General features: G+C 34.7%; 2 protein-coding genes across 5 annotated transcripts; both read right to left on the minus strand.

The window, feature by feature from the left end:
- Positions 1 to 802: 802 nt before the first annotated feature.
- Positions 803 to 3,723, minus strand: LOC124918373 (disease resistance protein RGA2-like). The gene is made up of 2 exons (XM_047458549.1): positions 1,525 to 3,723; positions 803 to 1,411 (listed from the first exon to the last, which is right to left on the minus strand). The coding sequence occupies exons 1-2, from the start codon at positions 3,721 to 3,723 to the stop codon at positions 803 to 805; spliced, it is 2,808 nt and encodes a 935-aa protein (XP_047314505.1).
- A 3,350-nt stretch (positions 3,724 to 7,073) lies between these two features.
- Positions 7,074 to 10,400, minus strand: LOC124918360 (putative disease resistance protein RGA3). Of its 4 annotated transcripts, XR_007097377.1 has the most exons (3): positions 7,549 to 10,400; positions 7,336 to 7,466; positions 7,074 to 7,233 (listed from the first exon to the last, which is right to left on the minus strand). XR_007097377.1 is itself a non-coding variant. In XM_047458534.1 (2 exons), the coding sequence occupies exon 1, from the start codon at positions 10,393 to 10,395 to the stop codon at positions 7,345 to 7,347; it is 3,051 nt and encodes a 1,016-aa protein (XP_047314490.1). In that variant the 5' UTR covers positions 10,396 to 10,400; the 3' UTR covers positions 7,074 to 7,229; positions 7,336 to 7,344. The 4 variants fall into 4 exon arrangements, 3 of the variants coding, with proteins under 3 accessions (XP_047314490.1, XP_047314489.1, XP_047314491.1); XM_047458534.1 differs by having other exon boundaries at positions 7,074 to 7,229; positions 7,336 to 10,400; XM_047458533.1 differs by having other exon boundaries at positions 7,336 to 10,400.
- Between the last annotated feature and the right edge of the window lie 2,306 nt (positions 10,401 to 12,706).

A 12,706-nucleotide genomic window follows, 5' to 3' on the forward strand; every position in this document is an offset into this window, starting at 1 on the left:
ATTTTATTGATCATATATTAGAAGCAGTTTGCTTGTTTGAACATTTGGCTTGAAGGGTGTGAGTGAGTGAGTGATTACGCGTTTTCACGGTTTGAGATTTGGCAATAACTTCCTCCCATTTTCTACAAGCAGAGGATGTTTGAACTTTCCTGATGCAAAAGTTTATAACATATGCTACTGAATATAAAGCATCATAAGTTTGACAGATATTCCAAAGATGACGATGAAGGCTATATATATGTTGGATGATGAGAACAACTAAATTAAGCACACATATAAAATACAAGGAACAATCATTGATTGAATGAGAAATGAAGAAAAGCATTAATACAATTCTCAACCCATTACAAGTAAGCAAAACATATATAAACAATAATAATACAAATGTTCATGAATCAAACCAAATCAAGCATCAGTACCATATTGAGTATGAGAAATCAATTTCTCTTTATTACTGAGAACAAACAAATTTGAGACCAACAAAATCACCATTGGATCCACTTCAAGAAGAATCCTTATTCCATCACCTGTTCGATAATGTCATCAATATTATAATTTTAATAGTCCAATCAATCAGGATTAAAACTCTCCCCAAACTCCTCAAAGTAAAGAGCTAATTAGGTTAAAATCAATATAATTATTTGTACTAACCTTGTTAATCATTCTGCTACTCCTTTATTATGACCTCACTTCTCTTCACTTCACTGCATGTCAAGATAATTAATAATAGATGATGCAACTAATGGAATGGATGAATATAATTATTATTTTTGTATGTACCTTTTAATTGAATCTTCTTCTGCTATTCCTTTATGATATCAACATTGAAGTACCAAGGATCAAGTCTTGCTCGAAGGGAACGCAGGAGTGCAACAAAATCGTCAGTTTCTTCTGAAGACACCAACTTAGGACAACCCATGATACATAAACCCTGTAGTGAATTATTAATATTGAGGTTTCCAAATTCCTCAACTGATATCATCAAATTGGGGCAATAGTAAATCTCCAATTCCCTGAGACCTCTTATTCTTTCTGTTTGTCCTTGAAGAGGATGCTTTTGTTGGTTCTGGCAGCCACTAATCTTTAATGTCTCTTGCATTATCATTCCCTCGTCAAACAAACGCCTTAACTTCTTGCAGTTCTCAATTTTCAGATGTTGAAGAGATTGGAAAGTTGAGGGTACTCCTAATTGTGCTTCATTAATGTCCCCATCATCAAACATTAATGCATTAGCAGCTGGAAATAAAACACTTCTTTCTTCCATAAAACCAAGAAAGAGATGAGTGAGACCACTAAGATTTGAGATGCTATATAACAACTCATCCGAACAATCAGCTATAATAGTTACATGTTTGAGTGCTTTGAGATGCGGTGGCAAGGCCCCTAGCTTTGGGCAAAAAGATATCTCCAGCTTGCATAGATTAGGGAATGATCCAGTGCAAATACTCAACAGCTAGGTGACACCAATTCTCTCATATTCTCCATGTTAGAAATCTTCAATTGCTGTAACAAAGGGAATATTACAATCATTTCATTGCCATCGCTACTACTAGCAATAGTATTCACATTGTCCATTCCCTCAAGGCCTGTTACAGAAGGAGATGACATTCCCACCCATTTAGGGGGATTCACACCTTTGTAACCACTCATTTTCAATATCCTCAGATTTGTAGTTGAAACCTCCAGAGCTTCGCCAATTTTCTCATGTCTACTACTCTTGGTCTCATTAACATCAACTTCATCTTTAGATGCCCATTCCAGATCCAATTTGTTGATACTCGACTTTTTAGCCATACTTATCCCTTTTGCAATAGATGCATCACTAACTCTTCCAAGGTTCTTAATTTTTAGTGATCCGGAGATATCCAATTCTCTTAATTCATCTAGTTGGCAGTCACTCTCTTCCTTGCCTATCACAAACAAGCTTAACATCTTGAGTTGTTTCAATTGCCCTATGCTTCTAGGCATATATTTTAATCCATCACAACGATCCAAATAAAGATGTTGCAGGTTAATAAGGTCTTTTGTATTTGTAGGGAAATGTTGAAGATGATAACATTTATTGAGATTCAGAGTCTGTAAGTTCAAGAGTTTACAAATACTATTAGGTAATGTTGTTATTTCACTACCGGAAATGTCTAAGTATCTCAGATGTTTTAGACTTCCCACCTGAGACAAATATTGACATTTCACAAGAGAGCATACTTCAAGGACACGTAAAGCCGGAAGTTCCTTCAGGACACTCAAAATCTCCTTTGCGGCATCTCCATTATCTCTTCCATGGAGCATTATTGATTGCAGCCCTCCAACTGTTTTAAGAGAACAAACTGATGTTTTGTCTACCTCATTAACCTTTACTGTGACATGACGAATTTGTTCTCCTAACCCATCACTTGAGCTGTTAGCATCCATCCTATAATATTCATCTTTCATTAAAGATTGGGCAAGATCGTGCATAAGATCATGCATCATACCTGCTGTATAAACTCTATCACCCCAATCTTTGTTCTCTTTTTCATCTTGAAAAAAGGATCTCCAGCACAACTCCTTCCAAATTGCATTCCCAACATCTTCCAATTCTTGGTTTTTTAATGTAGGAATCAAACCATGGGCCATCCACATTTGAATTAATCTCTCCTTTTCAATTTCAGTATCCTTGGGAAATATAGCACAAAACACAAAACATCTTCTCAAATAATAAGGGAGGTCATAGAAACTCAACTTTAGAATAGGCAAGAGATCAGATTCTTCATTTAGAAATATCTCCCATATCTCACTATCTCTTATTCTACGCCATTCTTTTTCGTCCTCACCAAAGCTCAGTTGACTTCCCAATGCCTTGACCAATAAAGGAATACCCTTGCATTTCCCAACTATTTCTTTACCAATATTAATGAAGTTTTGATGTTTTGGTTTTCCATCCTCAAATGCACGTTCTTTGAATAGTAGCCAACAATCATCGTTAGAGAGTGGCAGTAACTCAAAATAGGCAATTGTTTTCATTATTGTTGCCACACTCTTTTTACGTGTCGTGGTAAGGACGAAAGAACCATTTGATCCACAATCTAATATAGATCTCAACTGAGCCCATGCATCTTCTTTTTCATTCCAAACATCATCCAATACAATCAAATATCTTTTCCCTCTCAATTTATCTCTAACTTTTCTCTGCAATTCTTCTAAGGAAGCTTCTGCCTTTTCTACTTCTAAGATGGATTTGATCACCAACTTAATGTTAAATTCATTAGATACACAAACCCAGAGTTTGGTATCAAAATGCTTAGAAACCTCATCATCATTGAAGACCATCTGGGAAAGTGTTGTTTTACCTAGACCCCCAATAATTCCAACAATGGGCAGAACAGATAGTTTTTTAGAAGCACTAGATGTATTATTGAGTAGAATATCAATAATCTCTTTCTTCTCCTTATCTCTACCATACACTTGATTACTACTAGAAAGAGACATTGTTTCACGCCAACTACTAGTAAACTTGTCTATTTTTGAGTCAGGAATAGATTCACGCAAATGTAACTTTTGGCGCTCGGAAGAAATTTGGTCTAGCTTCTCTTGAACATCCTTAATTTTGTGACCAATTTTGTGACGCATCTTAGTATTGCTAAAAGGATGGGTGATAAAGTTGGTTACCTTGATCCGGGTTGAAGAGGAGGCATTACGCCTTTTGACTTGAAGACGAAGATCTTCAAAGCTGCACTCATCCATGATGTGATGCGGTGCGAGTCGAAGAGGCGTTTATGCGAAAGTTGCAGCATCCGAAAATATCTCGCAAGTGTCAGATTTCGACGATTGCCTAGTGTTTTTCGGGCGGAAACGTTTAGGGGCTCAAAATCGCATTTTTTATTAGTTTAGGGTGTTTTTTTTGCAATTTATTAAAAGTTGTTTATTTCTTTTGCAAGCTAGGGTTTGAGTATTTAAAGGATCTTAAAACACTTTGTTAGGGGAAGATTATTAATCAGAAAACGAGGTTTCCTCAATATCTATCGACTTTCGGTATTCGTAAGAATCAACGAATCTTGATAAAGGTTCATCCTAGCCACGCACGCTGCATCAGTTGGTATCAGTTTCCAGTCGACCCTGAGGTATGCCGCCCCGAAGACAGCCGCGCAACCCTACCCCTGGTGCTGATGATGGTGACCTTGCTGAGTTACGACGTGAAAACGCTGAGTTTCGCTGTGATAACGACGATTTGAGGCGGCAGGTTGAATGGTTGACGCAACGGATGGATGCATCTATGCACATGCACCACCCTGAAGATGATGTTACGATGACAGATGAAAACCCTCTCGGTGGTCTTCGGAATCGATCCCCTGAACGCCCCAATCATCACTGGGAGCAGACTTTCAGGGTGGACATCCCTAAGTTCGATGGTAGTCTATCACCGGAAGAGTTTATTGATTGGCTTTCTCAGGTTGAAGAGATTCTGGATTTCAAGGAAGTTCCTGCAGATCGTCGTGTACCCCTTGTTACGATCCGCTTACATGGTCGTGCACAAGCATGGTGGCAGCAGTTGAAACAGACACGTGTTCGTCATGGTAAGGCAAAGCTCACGAATTGGGACAAATTCAGGAAGCATATTAGGGCTACGTTTCTACCATATAATTACGAACGTAACCTGTACCAGCGATTCCAGAATCTTCGTCAGGGTTCTCGTTCCGTGGATGACTATTCCACTGAGTTTTACACCTTTGTGGCTCGTGTTGACCTGTCTGAGTCCCCTCTCCAGTTGGTTTCTCGCTATATTGGTGGCCTTCGCCTCCAGTTGCAGGATATTTTGAATATGTTTGATCCCTTGACTGTTTCTGAGGCACATCAGCGTGCTTCACAGGCTGAGAAACAGCTAGCCAGGCGCGGTTCGGGTAGCTTTGGAAAACAGGTTGTCCCCACTAGTGGCATTGGTTCTTCTATTTTTGAGTCAGGAATAGATTCACGCAAATGTAACTTTTGGCGCTCGGAAGAAATTTGGTCTAGCTTCTCTTGAACATCCTTAATTTTGTGACCAATTTTGTGACGCATCTTAGTATTGCTAAAAGGATGGGTGATAAAGTTGGTTACCTTGATCCGGGTTGAAGAGGAGGCATTACGCCTTTTGACTTGAAGACGAAGATCTTCAAAGCTGCACTCATCCATGATGTCCCGAACTTCATACAATACATCTTTAAGTTTTCGCAACCAATCTCCCGTTTGTTCGTCCTTCTCCTGCATGGTCTTTCTCTCAGCATCTTTGAGTACGGTCCTTCTCCTGCATGGTCTTTCTCTCAGCATCTTTGAGTACGGCATTAATTGCAGATAGCGTGCTCGATAGATTTTGAACATCATTCTTATAATTCCAAAACAACGAGAATTCATCCTTAATCAGAGGTGTCAAATTTGAAATCAAACCACTGATTAGAGATGCAACATCAACCATGTTGGTTTCTCTTTCAATCAATCAGATGAATAAACTTCCAAGTATATAGTAGAGGTTTATTTGATGAGAAAATGATCATGCATTTCCATTCAATATAAAACATTAATACGGGCTGTCTCCATGTACTATAGTAGAGGTTGGCCTCAAAATTTCAAATCAAGTCATTTAAAATCAATTTAAGATTTCTTGTTTTCCATTGCTTGGTCTACATAGCATTTGATTGGTTTGAAGTTTGAATCTAAGGAAACCAAGGAGTCCACTTTCTTTTTATATATAAAATAATAAAGAACTAGTTAACCATTGAATAAGAAATAATATATAAAATCATGAATAAGAAATGAAGAAAAAATAAGCAATAACAAATGTGAAATAATAAAGAACATTATTTATATATGAATTATTAAAAAAGAACCAAAAGAGAAATCTTAAAAATAAAAAAAGAACCTTAGCATGCATCATTGAAAGATTTTCTCTCTCAAATATTGGGATTTTAAATAGATTTGTATCGGCATACTAAAATGGACCACTTTCCTTGTGGACCATACAAGATAAACCACACTTTCTTTTGAAATATCTTAAAATGAATGATTGACAGATCTTAAGAAAATAAAATTACTTTAATATTAGTATTAAAGTTATAATCTATTCTGACATGAAGAATTAAGTATAAATTAATGTGGATTTATAATTTTATTTAATACCAAATATCAACATCTTACTAGTTAAAATCTGGAATGACGAAAATGCCATTACCAAAATGGCCTAGTCTTTAGTGACATGCGCAAGCAAAGACTTTAAAGGTGGTGTGAGAAACATTAAGATGAATGAAGATAGATAAGAAGTCACAATTTATTATTCATTTTAATGAAAAAGTCTTTGTAAAAAATAAAACAATTGACTAATTTAAATAACTAATAAATTTATGGGATATTCCAATTCTGTTCGAGATATTAAATGATCTTCACATATAGGAAATGTTTAAATTTAAGTTAAAAAATATTGGTCAAATACTATTTTTTTTTTGTCAGAATTTAGGAGCACCTCTTTGTTGACCCGTTCAAATTTAATTAGGTATACCATGTCCATAGTAAGACATCTCTTTTTTTCAATAACAAAATTAGCTTTCATAGTACATTTATGTTTAGCTCAATTTGTCCACTGAACTTATGTAATTGTCTCAAATAATTTATTTTCACAAAAATATATATCATGTTTTATTAATTGTTTCATTAGTTACTTTATAGTATCTAACAAAATAAGAAACTTATAGTTTACATAACAATAAAATCAATACAGCCGACTTGTAAGTTGTAACAACCAAATAACTACGATTTTAATTGATTTAAACATTTTTGAGCGACTTACAAAGTCATGTTACTAATATGTAGCAGATTTTGCGCATCAAATTGCAATGGATTTTAGAGACTAAATTTGCAACTAGTATGGTTAGCCATTTCACAACCGGTTTAACTGATTGCAAATAGAACTAGTACGGATTTTACAACTTTTTGTTACAACTTTCTTTTGTATAAAAATGGCTCGGATGTGTGAAGTCGGCTCGAAGCCATAAATTTCTGAACAAATGTTTTTTCACTCTACCTAGAGTCTTCCATCAACATCTTTCAAATATTAAGATAACAACCTATTTATTTCAATCAATCATAAATCAATCAAATCCATCATAATAACAATCCAAAAGAAAGTTCTCAATAAACATCTTTTGATCAATAGATAGAATTGATTATATATAACATTGTAAATAACTTACCCACTTTCTATAAGCAGAAGATGCCTGAATTTTCTTCCTGATGCAAAAGATCAGAACATAAATATTTTAGTAATAAATATTTGGTTACAAAGAAATCAGAATCAGAGAAAGAAAACTACGTAGTTGTTTGGTTACGTACCAAATTTGCTTATATGGCCACTATGCTCTGTTCCTCCTCTTTCACATCCAATAGAATATCTACTGTGAACTTCTCGCGACCAAGTCTGGTTCGAAGGGAACGTAGGAGTGTCATAACATCGTCCACTTCTTCTGAAGACACCAACTTAGGACAATCAGTAATCCACAATCTCTGTAGTGAATTATTAATATTGAAGTTTTCAAATTCCTCAACTGATATCATCAACTCCGGACAATTCAAAATACGCAATTCCGTGAGAGAGTTCATGAGTCCTTGTTGGTTCTCGCAGCCACTAATCTTTAATGTCTCTTTCATTCCCTCATCAAACAAACGCCTTAACTTGCGGCAATGCACAATATGGAGACATTGAAGAGTTTGGAAAGTTGAACGTACTCCTAATTGTGCTTCATTATTATTGTCCGCAAGTGTTGACGATGATGGAAATAAAACACTTCTTTTATTGATATAATCAACATAGAGATGCGTGAGAGCACTAAGATTTGAGATGCTATGTAACAATTCATCCGAACATTCACCAAACACTCTTACTTGTTTGAGTGCTGCGAGATGCGGTGGTAATGCCCCTAGGTTTGGGCAAGAAGATATATTCAGCTTGCATAGATTAGGGAATGCTCCTGGACTAAGAGACACCAATTCCCTCAAATTCCCCATGTTACCAATAGTAAGTTCCTCTAGCAAAGGGAATGGAAAAGGAGATGACATTCCCACCCATTTAGGGGGATTCACACCTTTGTAACCACTCATTCTCAATTTCTTCAGACTCTCAGTTGAAACCTCTAGAGCTTCACCTATTTTCTCATGTCTATTACTCTTAGTCTGATTATCATCATATTCATAGTGCCATATCAACTCCAACTCATTGATATTCGACTTTTTAGCCATACTTATCCCTCTTGTAATAGATGCATCGCTAACTCTTTCAAGGTTCTTAATTTTCAATGTTCCGCGGATATCCAATTCTTTTATTTCATCTAGTTGGCCATCTCTTTTCTTGTTGCCTATCACAAACAAGCTTAACGTCTTGAGATGTTTCAATTGTCCCATCCCTCTAGGCATATATTTTAGTCCATCACAATCCTCCAAATAAAGATGACGTAGGTTAATAAGGTCTCTCATATTTCTAGGCAAACTTTGAAGCTCAGAACAATTATTGAGTTTCAGAGTCTGTAAGTTTAAGAGATTACAAATACTATTAGGCAAGGTTGTTATCCAACTATTGGAAATGTCCAAGTATTTAAGATGTTTGAGACATTTTCCATAACTCAAATATTCATATTGCACATGGCCTTTTAATTCAAGGACACGTAAATACGGGAATCCTTTCCCGACACTAAAGATCTCCTTTGTGACACATGGATCATAATATTTGCCAATGAGAATTATTGATTGCAATCCTCCAGTTTCTTTAAAAGAACGAACTGAGGTTTTGAATAACTTATCAACAAGTACTGTTAGATGACGAATTTTACGTCCTAAACCATCACTTGAACTATTAGCATTCATCATATAACATTCATCTTTCATAACTGATTGGGTAAGATCGTGCATAAGGTCATGCATCTTACATGTTTCATAAATTTCATACCGATCTGATTTCTCGTCTTGAAAAAAAGATCTCCAACACAACTCCTTCCAAATTGTATTTCCAACATCTTCCACTTCTTGGTTTTTAACTGTAGGAATTAAACCATGGGCCATCCACAATTGAATTAATCTCTCCTTTTCAATTACAGTATCCTTGGGAAATACAGCACAAAACACAAAACATCTTCTCAAATGATAAGAAAGGTCATAGTAACTCAACCTTAGAATAGACAAAATTGATTTTTCATTTTGTGAAATCTCCCATATCTCGCTATCTCTTATTCTGCGCCATTCCTTTTCGTCACTTGTGAACCCCAATTGACTTGCCAATGTCTTGGCAACTAAAGGAACACCCTTACATTTTTTAGCTATTTCTTTTCCAATATCAATCAACTTTGGAGGTTTTGGTGTTTCAGGCATGAATGAACGTTGTTCAAATAATAGCCAACAATCATCGTCAGAGAGGGACAATAACTCAAAATGTGTAATCGTTTTCATAATTCTTGCCACATTTCTTTTACGTGTCGTGGTAAGGATAAAAGCACCATTTGATCCACAATCTAATACAGATCTCAGCTGAGCCCATGCCTCTTCATCTTCGTTCCACACATCATCCAATACAATCAAATATTTTTTCCCACTCAATTTATCTCTAACTTTTTTCTGCAATTCTTCTAAGCAAGGTTCTCCCTTTTCTTCTAAGATGGATTTGATCACCAACTTAATATTAAATTCATCAGAAACACAAACCCAAATTTTGGGATCAAAATGCTTAGAAACCTTCTCGTCATTGAAAACCATTTGGGCAAGTGTTGTTTTACCAAGACCCCCAATTCCAACAATGGGAAGAACAGATAGTTCCTTAGAAACATTAATAGTACTAGATGTATTATTATTGAGTAGAATATCAATAATCTGTTTCTTCTCCTTATCTCTCCCATATACTTTACTACTAGAAAGAGACATGGTTTCACGCCAATTACTAGTAAACTTGTCTATTTTTGAGTCATGAATAGATTCACGCAAATGTAACTTTTGGCGCTCGGAAGAAATTTGGTCTAACTTCTCTTGAACATCTTTAATTTTGTGACCAATTTTGAGACGCATCTTAGTATTGCTAAAAGGATGGGTGATAAAGTTGGTTACCTGAATCCGGGTTGAAGAGGAGGCATTACGCCTTTTGACTTGAAGACGAAGATCTTCAAAGGTGCACTCATCCATGATGTCTCGAGCCTCATATGCCACATGTTTGAGTTTCCGCAACCAATCTTCCGTTTGTTTGTCCTTCTCCCGTATGTTCTTTCTCTCAGCATCCTCAAGTAAGGCACTAATTGAAGATAGTGTGCTCGATAGCTTTTGAAACTCATTCTCAAATCTCCAAAACAACGAGAACTCATCCTTAATTAGAGGTACCAAGTTTGAAAGCAAACCGTTTATTAGAGCTGCATCAACCATAGTGATTTCTCTCAATCGATCAGATTTTTCGCTCTCAAAAATTGAAATAGATCGCATACAAATTTGACTGCACTTTCCGTGTGGACCATAGCTTGCATGACCCACAATTTCTTTTGAAATTTCTGAGAATTAGATTGACAGATCTTAACTAAGTTAACAATGTTACTTGATTAATTAATCTAAACTTATTTAACCATTTTAGATAACTTATTGCATAGAAAGAAAACATTTCACAATTATATATTCACTTCAATTTTTTTATGAGAGTATTGTCTAAGGTGAAATAATGAAAATTGTAGCTTACATAACAACATCATGAAATTAATAGCTAAAGATTTATACTCATGACTTTGTACATTTTACGACGTAGCTATGGCCTATGAGTCTCCGAACACCATCTTTCATTCCTACTCGACTCTAGCACTCCCCCTTTTGTGTGGATTTTTTTTTTTGTCTAAACCAAAGTTTTTGTAACTCACAATAATGCTTTAAGGGCCTAACGAGTAATATGAAAACAATGTTAAGGAACTTGTATAATAAAATAATACTTATTTGTAGTTTTCCCTCAAGTCAATGCGACCACATGTCAAGTGGTCCAAATAATGGACAACACTCTTGTAGATAAATTAAATTACAATGTATAAAGCCTTTGAAATCCGAAACTTATGATAGCAATATGAATAAAAACTTTGTTTGAGTGGTTTATGCCCTCTTCTTCCATGACTTATTGGGAATCCTTTGATCCATGTCTGGAAATTTTATGGAATACACATCCATGCAAGGAATGATATCTAGAAATATATTTTTTCTTTGTTGGGAAAAACGACTTAGCGATATCTAGAAATATTATAAGAATAGGAACTAGAAACACCATGCTTGATTCACCAACTGAAAATTTTGTAATATTTAACTTTGTTTATCGAGACATGTGTCTGCAAAAGTGCAAATATAACACAAAAAATAAATAAAAGATAAATGGGAAAGTTCTTCCTAACATATTTTCTTACAACTTTTATCTTTAATAGAAATTTCAGATCTCAGCAATTAGAGAGTTGTGGTGATCAATTCTTAAAATAAAAAATCATTTGAAAGATTTTCTCTCTCAAATATCAGGATTTTAAATAGATTTGAGGAACATACTAGATTGGAATAAACCACATCCAATGGACCACACTTTCCGTGTGGTCCATACAAAATAAACCACAATTTCTTTTGAAATATCTGAAAATGAATGATTTCCAGATCTCAAGAGAATCTTAATATTTGTATTAAAATTATAATTATAATCTATTCTTATATGAAGAATTAAGTATAAATGAATATTGGTACCAAATCTCAACAACTTACTAGTAAAATCTGGAAGGAAAAAAAATTCATTGCGAAAATCACACTTTGGTGATTTGTAAGCAAAGACTTTAAAAATGTTGTGAAAAACATTAAGATGAAGAGAAATAACGAAGTCACAATTTTATTATTCATTATAAATGAAAAGTCTATGCCAAAAAATAAACAATTGACTACTCTAAATAACTACTAAATTTATATTCTAATTTTATTGGAGATATTAATGATCTTCACATATAAGGAAATGTTTAAATATAAGTTAAAAAATATAACACTATTGTTAACTGGTCAAATACTTATTTTACTTTCTTTTCTTCTTCTTTTTTGTCGGTATTATGAATTTAGGAGGCACCTCTTTGTTGACCCTTTCAAATTTAATTAGGTATACCATGTCCATCAGTCTAAGACATCTACTTTTTCAATAACATTAGTATTCATAGAACATTTATGTTTAGCTCAATTTGTCCACTAAACATGTGTACGATGTAGTTGTCTCAAATCATATATTACCTTCATCTTTTATAATTTGTTTAATATTTTTACTTCATAATGTCTGACGAAATAAGAAACTTATAGCTTACATAACAATAAGATATGAATACAACCGACTTGTAAGTTAAATTTAATTGATGTTACAACATTTCTTGAGCAACTTACTAAGACATGTTACTAATATGTAGCGGATTTTGTGCATCAAATTGCAATGAATTTTAGGGACCAAATTTGCAACTAGTATAATTAGTCATTTCGCAGCTGTGGTTAGAACGATTGCAAATAAAACCAGTATGGATTTTGCAACAAACCTAAGGAACTTGTCTTCCCATTTCAAATCACTCAAAATACTAACTATTGTTCCAATGAACTGTTATATAGAATCTCAAATAATCTTAGTGGTCTTATATTTGAAGAAATGAATGAAAGAAGTGTTTTTTTCAGCTGATAAAGCATTAATGTTTGATCATGATGA

Source organism: Impatiens glandulifera, unplaced genomic scaffold (genome assembly GCF_907164915.1).
Source record: "Impatiens glandulifera unplaced genomic scaffold, dImpGla2.1, whole genome shotgun sequence".
Taxonomy (NCBI): Eukaryota; Viridiplantae; Streptophyta; class Magnoliopsida; order Ericales; family Balsaminaceae; genus Impatiens; species Impatiens glandulifera.